At 37.6% G+C, this 16678-nt stretch overlaps 1 protein-coding gene across 4 annotated transcripts in view; it reads right to left on the reverse strand.

The window, feature by feature from the left end:
* Window positions 1-757: 757 nt before the first annotated feature.
* PAX3 (paired box 3) overlaps window positions 758-16678 on the reverse strand; it is an 88437-nt gene continuing 72516 nt past the window's right edge. For 3 of the 4 annotated variants that reach the window (XM_037850339.1, XM_037850340.1, XM_037850338.1), the window contains exons 8-9: window positions 1676-1922; window positions 875-1185 (exon numbers count right to left, since the gene is read on the reverse strand). In XM_037850339.1, the coding sequence (XP_037706267.1) occupies window positions 1151-1185; window positions 1676-1922 (282 nt within the window). In that variant the 3' untranslated portion in view covers window positions 875-1150. Of the gene's footprint in view, window positions 1186-1675; window positions 1923-16678 lie in introns of all 4 variants that reach the window. The other variant, XM_037850337.1, reaches the window with a different exon arrangement.

A 16678-nucleotide genomic window follows, 5' to 3' on the forward strand; every position in this document is an offset into this window, starting at 1 on the left:
CATTGTATAATTTGAAAGTACACGAGAGCCACATGGACATTTCTGTTCTTGCCCTGCCTTTCATAGAAAAGAGAAGAATGTAAACATAATCATTTTAAAAGCATTATTATCTGACACAGTCTCTGATCAAAAGGAGCAAGCCGGGTGTCGGTTGACCAGCAAATGGCAAACATCACTGCATTCTACCACAGTGAATTACAGGCTGTGAAATAAAAGCACCTGCAAAAAATATAATTCTGATTCTGTCTATGTCACCTTGGCCACTGCCAAAGCTTCCAAGAGGTACACAGTATTGCACACTGGTAGGCAGCTGTGGGAATGCATGCCACCTCTTTCCACCACTCCTCCCAACCAGGTTGGCTTCCAAAATGAATATGAATTGGGAAAACGTCACACACCTCACCCCACTCCAGAAAAGAAAACAAGCTTTCCTTCAGGTTATCTCACATCCTGTTAGCAAGACATGTCCGTGACATTTATTGACAACTGGATTACAAGTGAGAATAAGAGAACAAATAATTTATTTGGGAGGTCCCTTACACCTAGTCTAGCTTCCTAAAGATGGTGGCATTTATTTTTATATCAATTTCCAGTGTGTAAAAGTTAAGGGTTCCTCCATTCCTGCTTCATTAACTGAGCAGTTCAAACGTTGTAGAAGTGTCAGCATTGGACATCAAACAAAGTTTACACTTTAGAGTATTCTCCTACTACGTTTTAGAACCTTCTGCTTGCCCAAACCAGTCCAGGTAAATCTCAGATACACACACACATGCAAAAAAAAAATTTTTTTGAATAAAAGGAATGTTTTAGCTCCTTGATCATCAGCACTAAAGAACTGGGATATTTTGATAGATAGCCATATTAAACCACTGCCTTAAAAAGCTGCATTTGTCTTTTTTCTTTTTTTTCTTTCTTTCTTTTTTTTTATTTTGTTTTCTTTTGTTTGGCTCCAGGTCTTCCTCTTCTTGACTGCTTTTGTTGATCACGTTCAAAAGTATTTGAAACCAACTACTTGGAGAAAGAAAATCAATCATTCTCCTGCGTCCCCTGTGGGGACTGCCCCCAAAAGGGTGATATATTTTTTAGGAGACTCTTCATGTTTAGGTGGAGGAGACTGGAAACAGGGCCAGTTTTAGCTCCAAGTGTTCACTTATGCAATATCTGGCTTGAGATAATGAAAGGCACCTGTAAGGAAACAAACGCAGCTTTTTAAGTCATGCTGGGACAATTCACAGGGGTGATATCAGCTACAGGCTGACAATGTCATATTTAATACCATGGTATCAAAGGATTGAAGCTAATATTTTTATTCCTGAGACAAGTTTGACACAACTCTGTGTCCTGGGGATTTGGGGATTATACCCCATGTGATCCTTGAGCTGACCTCATTAAGAACATGTGTTTCTAATGCCAGGGGTTATTTCATTTTGGCCAACCCTTGTGTTTTACCTAGTGGCAATCAGATTTCATGTCTCAGCAATTAATAACCACAAGATGTTGTTGACATCAGTTAAGAAAATAATTATACGAGGGAGCTCTTGCTGGAACAGTCAGCTAGCTTGGCCACCAAATTGATACTGGAAGCATGCCTCTAACTCCCCTTTCTTAAGGAAGAGTTGAAATTTAATTGTCACCCCTCCAAGAGTGATTACCCTTTAGAAAGTCCAAGGCTTACTTTGTCCATACTGCCCATACTGGTAGCCTGTGACAGGGTCCATACTGTAGCCTGTGGTGCTGTAGGTGGGTGGACAATAGGACTGAGATGTGGGCAGGCTGTCCAAGCTCTTCATGTGCTCTAGTCTCTGGCTGCAGCTGGCCGACACCGTGGTGGTGGGTTCCAGGCCCCCAGTGAGTGGCGAGAGAGCGTAATCGGTCTGGGGCTGATGAGGTACCCCCCCGTGGTTGGTCAAGAGTCCCATTACCTAAAATAAACAGGCAGAAGTTAAAAGGCAGAGGGGACCAGATCAAAACCTACAGCAGAAAAAGAAACTTGGAAGTTCAACTTTTATTCCTTTGGAAATCTGTTGTAAGAGCTCTCCAGAAGACTGACCTCAATTCAAAGTGGCAGAGATATGACATCATGCTCCAATGATAACATCTGACTGTAGTTTCAGGAAAAGGGAAGGGATGGGTAGGAGAGAGGGAGGAAGGGGACAGAAAGAAGGAAAAGGAAAAGAAGGAAGGAGAGAGGTTACCCATGCCCCTAATGATAAAATCGGACTGGAATTTCAGGGAAAGAACCAAGAGGACTGAGGGAAGAAGCATATCTGTTCATACAGAAAAAATGTCTAGTTTTTCCTATATAGTAGCTAATCATGTATGACATCTGGAAGTTTCCCATGTGATTTTACATAGGCATTTGTTTACATTTTTTAAAAATGTTAAATGAATCCAAATCAAATATTTCAGTGAATTTTGAGATGTTCCCTCTCAAGAAAGCTCCTCTCCCTATTTTGGCCTCCTTCAGTATTTAGAAATAATGATTGCTCCCCGATGCTCCCTCATGCTTTACACGTCCCTCCCTCTGCACAATCAGTAGTCCAGTCAACTATTCTGAATTATGAGAGCTTTGAGGGAACAATTTACTCATCTTTTTATCTCCAGTACATAACACCGTTCTTGGCACATATTAGATGCTGAATGAATGAATGAACGAATGAAGAGTAAACAATTCTCCAAGCCACAGCTCCCATTACCTATCATTTTATTTCTTCTCTAAATTAACATTTCATACATGAGAAATGTTAAGAGGAAAGAAAAGCATGGAAAGCAAACTTGTTATAAAAAGTCAATTCAGTTTTGTAAATAACTCTGGAGAGCAAAATGACTTTTAAAAAACTGTGATAACAGAACCACTTTCAGGTAAGCACAGTGAAGTGTTTCACAAACTCAAGCTCCCTGACCCTTACCACACCTCCTTGATGGAAGTAAGTGGATAATTGATTTTGCACCTGGAGAACTGCAGCACAGAGAGGAAGTGATTTTCTCAGCTTCACACAATTCAGTGGCAGGGCTCAAAAGCAATTGCAGAAGGAATCTAACTACAGCTGGGTGAACTGCTTCCAGAAACTGCCACCCAGTTACCATGTAAGTGCCTGTAATTGTACAATATTTCCATAATATTCCTGTTTTATTTTAGAAAGTTTGAAGCATATGAAGATAAAAGTTTACAAATATAAAAACAAATGACAGAGAATGAAATGAAAACCAAGCTCTGAATATTGGCTCTTGTGCTAACCCCAAAGCAACACTCTCACTCAAAGGTAATTAAGGCTGTAGAATCCTGAGGGCTTTGGCAAGGTGAGGACCAGTCCTGCATCCTGGAAAAGCATCCTACAGCAGATTCCAAAAACAATGACTCCACAATTCCCTTTGGGAAGGGTTTGCACGATAAATACTTAGAGCTAAGCAAAATCTTCTTAAACTAAAGCTTTAAACTGATCCATCTTTAATTAGCCCCAAGAGGCAGAAAGAAACTGTTCACCATCTCTGTGCATTATTCTCCCTTCCTCCATTTTAACAGACCACTGATTTCCCTTATCATAGGCTCAATGTTCCGTTTCACTGTCTCCCTTTCATCAGAGGTCTTGTGTGTGTGCACGTGTGAAGATGTGTTGATGTGGACCAACCAACAGAGAGATGCCCAAATTCTGAAAGCCATCCTAGAGATATACAATTTTCTTGAGATATGTGATGAAATACCTTTTTATAAAATCTCATAAAAAGTACTTACAGTATAAAAAAAAATCTTATGTGGTAGAACATAGTTTTGTTTCATTGGAGATTAGGGGAAAGCAAAAGTCACAAAATAAAATAAGACTCAGTAGGATTCACAAATCCAGGAGGATGGAAAAGCACTAGAAAACGGGGTTCTCCTAGGGCCCTACCCAACAATGTTTATAGTAAGTTACTTGCTTAATTTTTTTTTATTTTAAAAACTTGAACATAACCAAAAATGTATTTGTTTCCAGAATGTTCTTCCACCTACACGGATTTTTGTTGCCTTTCTTTGAGCTTATGTAAATCATTTTACAGTGTAGACATGAAAAATTCATAACTTTAACCTATATACTAATTTATTAAATATTTTATTTCAGCCAAAATTATGCATGTTTATTAGAAGAAAAGAAAGTTGTTGTTTTCTTTAAAATAGAGGTTGTTCAGTGTCAGATACACTCCTTTCAAATCAGGAGAAACCTCTTTGAGTGCTGAGCCAAAAGACAAAAATGCACAGGGCAAGCAATCAATCCATAAACATGAAAAATGTGATTTTTTTTAAATGAAAGGGGGATAATGACACAGAGCCCAAATCTTTTACTGTAGTAAGAAACAAGTACTTAGAAAAAGCAATTTTATAACTGTCTAAGTCCAGAGAGAGAGAAAATACCCAGTGGATTGGATGAAAAGGAAATCTATTTTAAATTAATAGTGTATTTCACGAAGATACTGACTTGAAACTAAGTGAATGATATATCACTTTAAGGGAGGAAGGGAATACTCTACTTACAGCTATAGTTGAAGAGCTAAGAGCAGAATTTTATTCAAAACATACACACTCTCCCATGAGCTACACGTACATGTTTGTGATAAACTTTTTTTAATCCCATGCCATGCATTTCTTTTTTGCATAACTTTGAAGGCAGCAAAAACCATGATGGCCTTAAAAGAGAAGAAATGAGTCCTTCCTGCAAGCAAAATTCAGCTTTTAACATTGTGCATGTTGCAACTTTTTGAGGCCACTGAATTAGAAAATCATTTAGGACAGGAATTGAACAATAAGGCCCTGAAATACATGTATTGGAGGATGCAGAAGATACAGAACTGTCTGCCAGAGCCATATTCTAGGGCAATAGGAAGCTAGTTCCTCAAAAGTTCCAGGCAGAGTGCTTTTAAGACCTCCCAAAACATGCCCAGACCAGAAGGGATGCCAGCCGGGTCTTCCCCTCAGCACAACCAACATCACAGAAAGGCAGCTAAGGAAGGTTCTCGCCACGATCGCCCTTAGCTCCGCAGCCCATTATAGGCCACAGCTGACGTGAGGGAATATAGGGCTGAGATCTGGTATCACGGTCCCTTGAACTTCCACGCTCCCACAAGTCCTTATTTCCACTGTGATAGTCACAGACCATAACCATGATTTCTTTTCTAGGGACATGACTTTCTCAAGAATTGTGGAAGAATGGGGAAAGAGACACGAATATTTTCTTTCATTTGGTCTAAAATTTAGATTAATAACCATAACTAATGCGATTTATTTCAATACTTCACATTGAGAAAACTTTGAAAATATGCATCCTTTTAATAATCTGTCATTTAAAAATTAAAAAGGAAATCTGTTGAGAAAAAAATAGTGACTGTGAACTGTCACCTATAATATTCTTTGAAACTTGCTTTCTAACTACTTGTTAAATTGCACTTGGAAAGTTATCACTTCTATGTATACATGTTATAGCCTACAATAAAAAATATGATTAAAAAAATACTGGCTATAAAATAGAAAATGCATTACTTTCCCCTAGTATAATTTAAAACCTCAGATATCCATGGAAGAGTCCTATCACACTTTTATGTATGTTCCTTAAAAATCTATTTTGTATTTCATGCGGTTCAAGGGAACCTATGGAAATCCCTTTCTGTAGCCAAAGAAGTTGATAAACAAACTTCATAGAATTCCTCCAATATGGGTATTCAAGCTTTCTAGTCATATTTTCTTTTTAGAATATGGCTAGGATTTTTAAAATATGCTTTTCCTGCAGCGATTTGTAATTCAAAGCCTAAAATAAAATCATTTGTGGCAAATAGGTTTTATTCACTCTTATTTCATACATTGAGCTAATTATTAGTAAGCTATTTCTACTAAAGTTCTGGCATTTTTGCCTGATATTTTTTGGGGGGGAGGACACAAACAATTCAAACAATTTCAAAGGAAAAGAAAAAGAAACCATTTCAGGGCTACTCTGTTCTGTCTCCTGATCACTGATAACATTTTTATTAAATGCCAGTAAGTCCAGGGGATACAATAACCAGAAAAATAATTTTCCGTTAAAGATGCCCTCCACTGAAAGGGAAGTCTTTTGTACTTTTAGCTGTATACAACGTTTTACTTGAGGCATCTGAAAACAACAATTCGGTAGATCTCTAAATTGCTACCTCCAGAACATGTCCCAACCACCATTTCTAAACTGTTGTATGGATAACCTTTAAAAATAAATTCAACGTCTCAGAATTTCAAACCGACACTTTTTCCTCCTGTTCCTGGGCCTTTTGCATCATTAAAGACATTTTCTGACGAACTCTTTAAACTCATTCTCAGATTTCAGAATTCCAAATAGATTGTTTATATCTTGATTGGAAGATTATATGGTTCAGGAAAAGCTAACTCTTTACAATTACCTCCTGCCGTATTTCTCTTGAATTAATTTTCCTATTGTAAGATTAAATATAAAAGATAAAAACTGTGGGCCAAATTAAGATTTACATTTAAAACGATGTGTCTGGAAAATATTTGTCTTGGCACAAACATTATGGTTTTGCCGTCAGTTGAAAATGCTCAGAGCTTATCAGAAATCTAAAATGATTTAGCAAATTATGGTGTACATCTAGGCACTTCTTTTTCTCTTCGTAGGAATCTTGGTTCATGTCTTTATCTTCTTTCTTTTTTTAAGTGACCAGATGGTCTTCTGATTTAACATTTAATAATGCACATGTAGCTGCTTTCCAAAAACCCATTGTGAATTAGAACTTTGTATGATATAAAGGGTTTTCTAAACTTCTACCCTTCCCTCCAAAAGTCTACTGACTAAATGTATTTTTTTAATTTATATATTATAATTTATTCCCAAAACCAAACAAATACATGCAAATGCTTATCCAAATGTTTTCTGCCAATGTGGGTGTGACTGGAGTCACCTAATGGTTAAATTTCAGTGACTGAAGCTTCAAGGCTGAAAGTCTAAATTTAAACAGCAGAGACTTTCCTGAAAATATCGTCTTTGGATTCAAATGCCTTAGGAATTATCCTGCAGTTGATTAGCATCTAAATAATTAGATTTTTGGTCCTGTCTGTTTGAAAGCTGTAAGAAGGAAGTTGCCCGAAGGCAGAAGTTTCTCTTAAGGTATGTATGGTGACCTTCTCACCCACCCTGGGAGTTATGGAAAGGACACGGCTGGCCGGCCCTTACCTAACCAGAGAGAAAACCGGTGCATGTAAAATGCCCAGCTAAATCTGATCTTGTTCTTTATTTTCATCCTCAGTTCACATTTTACAAGTAGCTATGATGAAAGAGTACGAGTGCCAGACAAGTGTGCTGCATATGTTGCTTACGATGCCAAGTTTCATTTGTAGAGCGTACAGTAAGTGCTGTCTCAGACTCTCAGTGATGCATATGCTTTAATCTTGTGTCCTGTTGCCAATTACAGAAATAGCTTTTATTTTATCACTTCTTTAGTATACCTATTTCTCGGTAGGGCTAAGCTTTTAAATTGAGAGCAATATTCTTTAGTGGCTGATAACTGAACAGAAATCTAGGCAAAAAGAAATGGCTTCTGAGAGACATATGTGTATGTCTGTGTGTGTATATATATATATGCATATATATAAACCACATACACATACATATATATGTACACTTTACTTCAAGCCAATGATGAACAATAATACCATGTCCACCTATTATCAATAAAATAAAGTCTATTATGAAGAAGCTCGTTTCACCTCAATGAAACATTATACCGGTTAATACAGTTGGCATTTGACTATGTTAGACCCTCCATGGGCGTAATAAAATTCTCATATGTTTTAATTCATTTACGCATGCCTGCATTTAATATGCTTTGTGACCATGTCTGCAATTAATATGATTTATGAGAAAAGAACATGTGCAATATTCGGGGCTGGGAGGAGTATACCAAACATATTTTTTTCTTCTATGAATGAAAAATTTAACAAAACAGCTCAAGGAAAATTGTTGGCCGGTAGCATATTAAGACGGACTGACAGGAGCCCTGAGTAAACTTGGGGCAGTTAATGATATCCTCTTATCTGACCCTGACACATTTTCAGCATGTAATTCACAGAAGCTCCATCCAGGGAATCTTGACAAATGCTCCTAACGATGTCAGGGCAATGTTCCATTCTAATGTAAAACAGATGTGGGTCAGATACCCTCATTCATCACTTAACACAGTCTCAAACTCTTTCTAGAAGCAATGACATTACCTGCTGTTAACTCTTTTCACTTGAGGAAATATCTCACAACCACAGTAGCCTTCTAAAGGATGAGCACCCAAACCTATCACTGTTTCAATAATACATCTGAAATACGGCTGTGGAAAATCAAACATATATCTTGGTTTAATTTCATGACAACTTCAGGATGTGTTTGCTATATATTAATTGACCCACTGGGACCTAGGATTCCAAATACGTAAAGGGAAAAGCTTTATGGGGATTGGACATCCCACAATACTTCAATAAGATGGTGTTTAAAATTTCATCTCTAATGAATAAAATAAACCTACATTCAAGGAAATGTAGAGTTGAGTCACCCTAATAACCGTTCACAAATGAAACGTGGCTGAACCTGAACTGCCTGGCTCCATTCTGAAACTCACAAATCGTTTATAATAAACTGGAAAGGTACATGGCCTTTTAGCAGAAAGGGCTTCAACTCTGCCCTTCCCAAGCAGAGGGATGTCAGATTGCCCCAGAATTCCCCTAAAATTTGCCCCACCACCCAATATGCTAACCATGGGGAGGACAGACATTCCAGCCTACTAGGGGTGGAAATCAGTTGCCCAGCTCAACATGGAAATTTCTTTCTTATAGCCCATGTGTGATACAGGCAAATATTTCTGTGGCTGTTCAAAGTCAATGTCATGAGACCACATCTACCATGCGTCTAAACATCATAGAAGGGAAGCTTCCCTACCCATATCTTCATATGGACAGAAGGTATGATCTTATAATAGAGAAAAGATCAAGTGATAATAACTTAGGGAATAGATGTCAGGAAAAAGTATTTCTATTAACCATGGGAAAGCAAAGAATGCAAAAGTCTAAGAATGAACATACTCCTTAGCAAATGGTTCTGGTTTATGTTTTACAGGCCTTGTGGTAAGGCAGATTAAGCATTCATTTATGAAGCATGGAAACTTTTAGCAACCCTACAAACAGGTGACACCATCTGAGAACACAGTCTTCCCGGAACTAGAAGCTACTATATCTCTAAGTTAAAATCCCATCTACCTTAAGCCTCACCCACATATCCAATTGCAGGGGCACTAGACCAATAATGATACTGTGTTCTCTTTTCCATCCAAAACTTACTTGCGTCCTTGATCATAAATTAAGCAATGACAATGTCTCTTATTGCACCAGGAACTTTATGTAAGCTGGCAATATCTAGGGCCCACAGTAAAGCCACTTACACTGTTATAGTTCTTTGACCTATAGAAATTAAATTAGCTCCTGCAGACCTTGACAAATAGAGCCTTTGTGATCTAGTGATTAAAAGAATGCTCTCTGATTGGCTAGGTTCTAATTACTCAGATTGTCCCCTACTTTCCAAAACCATTCTATTGTACCTATCGTTTTGACTACCTCCATCCTTTGCTGGTGGGAGAAAAGCATAGCTGAGCTTCAGATTCCCTCATCTTTGAGGTAGACAGCGTACTTCCAATTTATCCAGTGTCTAGTACGATAGAAGATAGACTGGATATTTTTAAAATGTATTCATGTGGGTATTATATTTCAATATATCAAAGCAAGAATTAGAAAAGGAAAAACAATAAGATAACCCTCTCCTCTCCTCACCCCTAGCCCCATGGAATAAAGGATCATAGACTCGTGTTTTCATTATAACGGGTTCTCATGTTATTGTTTTTCTGTAGTACTGAAATGAAACTTATTTTAGCATATTCTGTTTCTGGAGACTATGTTAGCCAGATACATTAGAATCTCTGCTGTTGGGATGGACGCCAACAGGAACCCTTGGTGCCATAAAGCGTATAGGTGGAATGCTTCAAAATTCACTCATCCACCAAGAAACTGCCTTTCTTTTGATGTTACTCAGTTTCCACATTTGCTTCATTTGTCAGGGACAAACAAAAATGTATTTTTTAACCAGAGGTTCTCATGACATCTTTAATAAAACAGTATTGAAAACCCTGTTGCAATAGTGTTTTTGTTATTTTATCAAAAAGCATTTAAAGTTCCTAAGTTCCATGTGCCTCAACATAGCTTGTAAGACAATTCTTTATTATCTTCCAAGTTTAACAAAAGAGAGAAACAGAAAGTGAGATTGGGTAAGAGACTGGCAAGAACTGAAATCTAGTGCTATGACCCCATGGCTCCTTTCTTAGATCAATGAGTTAACACCCACGTTGCAATCAATTCACTAAGTCACAGGAATTCACTTTCTTTCCTTTACTCACTAATCTGCCTTACCCGTATATTATTAGGCAGTTTACAGCCTCTTTAAAATTACTCTGTTCTTGCTAAGTTCTCACACAGAGGGTTGACAATGTGTTGAGGTAGAAGATGACATAAGACGTTAAATAGGAAAAAACATGTTTGTGGGGGGATAAATCAAGGCAAGCATTTTAGAAATGGACAAATAATAAGCTGGAACTACATGCATGTTTTCTTTCATACATCACTTCCTAGGAAATATTCCTCAAAACTTGGTAGTATGTTACTCATACTACCCACACCACACCATGGTCAAATTAAAGAAAATGCTGAGTTAAACAAAGCTAAACAGGTTTCCACACTGCTAATGTCCACTGTGATTCTGAAAGGGGAAAGGATATGTTTGTAACATTTCCCAAATTTTTATTCAGAATACTTTTTCCCCAAACCACTATTCCACAGAGCTCATTTGTAGAACAAGACTTTATTATGAGGTATTGTTTGCTTTCTCAGTTTTCAAAAATGGTTATGACCTGGTGCCATTCTTCTAGAAGCTCATGGTCAAAGGGCAATGGATAAATTATATTATAATAATACCAGTCAGTGTGTGCTTTAACAAGTCATAAACACATCAACAGAAGCTAAAACAAGACATTCTACCTTGAAGAGTCATGGAAAAGTTGATACTGAGTAAGAATTTTTCCCATGGAGTCATACAAATTGAGTATCAGCTCAACAGAGGGTGTTCAAATGTAAAAAACTGCATCAAACAGATGCAATATTTTAGATTTTTTAATATGAGCTGCCCAAAATGAGACATCAGAATTTTGTAAGAAAAAAAAGACAGTTATTATTTTAAATAATGTCTGCCTCTTTTATTAGTTCAGCACTAATTATCTGCTTGCACAGTCACCTGATCACTGAGAAATATTCCCTTCCATCTAGCAATACTACACTATGATTCTGGCTCAAAGGCTCTCCCAATTTGCCAACTTTTCCATTGATCAGTGGGAACAATGCAATCACTAATCTCAAAACCTCTATTTGACTGAATTTTAGCTAGATGTCAAGAGTAATTTTTAAATATTATACTGTACATTGAAAAATATACACCTCTGATGAAACCCAGACTGCTTTGCAGAGACAGATTCTTTAGGGAAAAAAAAACAAAAATATAGTACACAACTAATGACTGAATCAAGTCTTCTGTGTCTGCACAGTACAAAGCACACATTCAGGCCCTAATTGAATAAATATGCAAGTATTCAGATTTCTGTAGATATTGCCATTTTGCAGATGCAGTAATAAATTAAAAGCTTTACATTGCATTCCAACCACATATAAAGGGCTGATTCAGACCATTGGCCTCACACTAGAATCCAGCATGGCTTTTCTGTGTAATACTGACTACAAAGAGAAACTTTTTATTCTAGTAGGTTAGTTATAGACTAAGCAATCATACTCAATTTTTTCTCTTCAATGGCTAGAGGAATTTCAAATGGGCCCCAAAACCATGGGGTTGTTACATTTGATTTGTTCAATGTACAGAGGAACAGAGCTGACAGACTTTCTATCTAAATCAATTCAGCAGACCCAAAAAAATTTTAATCCAGCAGGAAAGGTTTTCTTGTGACTCATTTCAGTGACGTGATGTAAGATTCAGTCATTGGCTGCTGCTCCCTCCCTTCCTTTAGAAAGGAGATTTTGGCCAAGTAATTGTTTCTTTCACAATTCTCCAAATCTATAACTAACTCAAGAGGCTATGGCTCAAGGTGACATAAACCAGGGCTCTCGTCAAAATAGTCTTTAAGAGTAGCAACCACAGCCTTCAGAGAGAGGCACTATGTCAATTACAGCCTGCACTGATTCAACAAACGGATTAACAGCAACGTTTTCACTATGGAGCAGGACATCTCGAAAGCTTAACATGACAGAATGGAAACATGTAAATGGTCAACGGTTATTCTGATGTAGCTGGAATGGGCTCACTTATGATCATAAACATCCTGAGCCTTCATAAACATGAGGCCTAGGTAATGAGCTCATGAACTGCTTTAGAAATGAAACAGAAAGATACTCAAACTTTCGAGAGGCTGCCACTTGTGTACAGGATGTCCCTTTGTCCAAGCTTTGTTTCAAACCCAACCAATCTCTGTAATCAAAAATCACTCCTTTTTCTTCCACAAATGAGTTTCTGGAAAGTGTAAAAGGACAGAGGTACCCTCATCGGAAAATGGGTTGGGGGCAGGCCATCTGCTTGGCTGGTTCTTAGCAATGAAAAAAGTGAGCAGAGAGCAAAGAATTTGTAACCTATGTCTGTAATGGACTAAATAAATGGCCTAGAAAAAAGACTAGTCCTCTGGATGTGTCCAGAAAAATAGCTCTCCTAAAACAAGAGCTCATCCAAAGTAAACCTTACCTACTTTAATACGTATCAACAGTGCAAGAGAAGACCAAAGAATTACCGGGCCCAAGTGAATAACATTCTCTCCCTATATTAAGCAAAAAAGTACCCAGTACAACCATTCTTAATGCCCATATCCCATCCAAATAACAAGTTGATCCCTGGTAAGCCCTTACACTTTCAGTGGACCAAGAACCATCATCTTGCCTTGCAGCTAAAGAATTTGAGATAATTGTTAACACGGCACTCCAAAAAAGTGACAAGCAAAATCAAAAGCAGTCTTGAGTTTTGTGTACACATATTAACACTTAAATGCTTCTCCCTAATAAGTTTCAGGATTAACAAATGTTTGTCAAAAGAAACTGTGCCGAGCAATTGAAATCGAATTTGAAATGGAACCACGATAGGCTAATACATATATGCATGAAATGGAGAAGCCGACTAATAAGCGTAGCTGACACAAAATATGCAATTTACATACATTACACACTAATAATCTCAATTTTAACATTATTCTTTAAAAGCAACTGGATGGGTGGCTGAGTTAAAGGTTTTCTTTTGTAAAACATGAATAAGAACAAATGTTGATCCAGCGTCGTTGGCCATTAACCACAGTCTCGTTCATATAAAGATCTATCTGTTCTTTTAGGGTCTATTTCAGAGAGCGTATCTCATCACACAAGACTGTGATGATTCAACCACACTTAACAGACGAATGAATGGTCAATAACCTTGATGGGATCTGCAGACCTTCTCTTTGCCCCTGAAGTGCTGAGTGGTAAGCAAGCACGAGGGTTCTCTTCAAGCGTTTTAAAGCCTGCTACACAGATCTTTATGAGAATTTTTTTTCTTTCCTCAGTAGATTATCCATGAAATAGGACAGGTGTACTGGTTATTCAATTACATCTTACCCAAGACCTGGACAAAATATGAAATGAGGCCTCTGAGTATAGCCCTTACCATGGGGGATTTATTAATAACAGTTAAAGGTTCTCTAAAACCAAACTTTTTTTTTGTAATTTAAGCCTATTTTCTTATTTTGTCATTGGTTTCACTCATGAGCCAGAAACCAACATCTGCCTATCTGCTCTAAACATAAAATGTGTTCATAATAACCCAGATTTATACCAAATGTATTTTTAAGTATTGCTGAATTGAGAGGGTACTCGAAATTTATGGCCTCTGAGGTTGCAAACAGGACTTCCTCTTTTTAAGGAGGCAAATGCTTAAAATGAACGTAGGAAAGGCTCAGAAAGCATCTTGGATATCAAATGGCTCCGTAGGAAAAAAAAATGTCAATGATATAAGAGTAAATGAATCAAAACCATATGGATCAAATTTTCCCTAAAATACACAGTTTGAAAAATCATGGAGGAAAAGTGCCTGGCAAAATGTGTTTTCGGTTTTACCAAACCCAAAACATTTGAAGAATCATTTGCAATGGTTGATGAAAACTAAATTCAGCCAAGTTGGCTCATTTTTGTGTACTACATAACAATATAAAAGCTTCCTAGAAACCATGTAACCCTCTGATACTGTATTGCACTGCAAAAATCATTAGAAGCTATCACAAAAGGTGTATAGAGTTTGTAAAAGAAGGATGGGAGGTGGGGCACGAAATAATAAAAGTTTGTTGACTCAATTGGCCTTCTTTTGGCAGGGTTGGCTATGTGTGTTTTGGGGGTAGAGGAGCAGTAAGGTTAGGATTTCTTGCAAAGGCAAGCTAATTAGAAGAACATGGGCCAAATGATAATTGGTCTCACATCTTCAGCATATGGTAGTGTTTCCTTGCCACTCTGCAGTCCAAGTCGGCATTCCTTTTGCCCTCCCGCATGGGCAGGAAGGTGCTGGTATGTACACTCTGGGTACAGAAGGGAAATAAATGGTCCATCTTTTACTATGCTTTGTATTCTCCCCCACACCAAGAGAGCACAACCTTTTGAAGAAAGGATGAAGCTGCAGGGAAAAGCCAGTGCTAGAGTGAGTTACATGGTTTCCTTCTCAGATAATGGTTTATCACCCTTTACAAGCCCCATCTCATAATAGGGTTATATAGTTCAGATGATCATAGCTATGCAGAGATGCCCTCCACCACCTCACACATCACTGGAAATCTCGCCTCAAGTTCCCTGGCAGATCCAAACTTGGATGGAATGTGAAGCCAAGCCTTCCACTTTGTGGAGCTGTTCAACCTTGCCTGCAGAAAAATCAGGTCAAATATCAGTGCTGGAGCTCATGGAAAATCTCACAGAGCCTTGTGCTTCCTCTGATGAAAACCAGCAAGTGAAGTGTGTCATTTGTGTTCATAGAGGTATTAATAATGACTGGAAGAGAGTGAGAGTTTTGATTCTTAGCTCTGTCACTTTCTGTCATTTAGATGATCATGTTGCATTGACTTCAGTTTTCCATGAGTAAAATGGGGACAATTCCCCCAGATATAGCTCCTGATTCCCTCTGAATCAGATAAACTTGCCAATGATTAAGCAGTGCACAGACCTTTTCAGCAACTTGAAGAAGGATATGACCAGAGTTTCTAAAAGTTTTAGTCAGTAATTCTAAGATTTAAAAATATCACTAATCCATGTAACTCATTGCTACACTGATCTGAAGAGCTGGACAAGTATGGCCTTCATGGGTCATGCTTCACCCCTGTCCCTCATGAAGCTGAGGCTTCCCCTGAGAGAAGGACTGAGGGCATCTAAGAAGTATCATTTGGCTAATCGCTTGAATCAGAGATTTAAAAGAATCTGTTTGAGGGAGTAGATGTGTTAAAGCCCCAAAACAAAAACAACCACTGTTCACTCACATACAGAGAACTGCTTCACCTGTTCTGATGGTATCTATTAATTCCTTGACAAGAAACAACAAAATCCTTTCCACCAAAGTTCACATACATTCTAGCTCATGATTTCCAAGTTTGAACAGTAGCCAAAACATCAAATGCAGTGACATTGGAGTCTAATAAAATGCATAAATATTTTTAACATGTTAACTAGCCTCTACCCAAGAGATCTACAATGAATTGACCATAATGATTCAACAACTTTGGATTCAATTCAGTTTAAAATTAATAGGTAGGGAAAGACCTGGGATAAAATGTAAAGGTAGAGAAAAATCAAGATACACAGTTTTATACACTTTACCAACTCAATTACATTTCCAAAAAAAAAGGCACAAGACTCCAAAAAAAGCTAGAAGGCAATATGAGAAAATATTAACATTGGTTGCCCCAGAGGAATTGTTTTTCCTACTCTAAAGATGCTTTCTTAAAATTTTCCATTTTTCTACAATAAGCATATAGTATTTTTATTATTGGGAAGGTTTCAAAAGTAATAAAAATTAGGCTTAGCAGAGAGAGTGTAAATTAACTGAACCCCAAAAGCTTAAAAAACTACTCTTTCCTAAATGATTTTAAATACTTTGTCATGAGATCTGTTTCCTCTTCACCCAACCATGTGTTAAAATGAACGAGATCCTAGCCTGGGAGCCAAGAATCATCAGTTCTATTTCTAATTCTTTCTCTAGTCAGCTCTAGGACCTCAGCAAGTCACAATCTCTTTGGGCCTCTGTTGATTTGTCTGCATATTAGGTGACAGAGAAGCTAAGGAATAGGATAGTAGGCAAGGAAGAGGAAAAAAATCATAGTCATAAGATTAGTTCCATTTTTAGAGTTACATGATCCAATATAGTAAGAAGCATTTCTGTATAATAAGCAGTGACTGAAAGGTCACTACCCTTCCTTTACCCTCTTCTTCAGTTACCAAGAGAATCAAGCACCTAGACATGAGCTAGTATCTTCAAATTTTTCTTTACAATATTTTGAATAAAGCCAGCCAACCAAAAGTAAGCCCCTCTTGCTTACA

Source organism: Choloepus didactylus, chromosome 9, assembly GCF_015220235.1.
Source record: "Choloepus didactylus isolate mChoDid1 chromosome 9, mChoDid1.pri, whole genome shotgun sequence".
NCBI classification, from domain to species: Eukaryota; Metazoa; Chordata; class Mammalia; order Pilosa; family Megalonychidae; genus Choloepus; species Choloepus didactylus.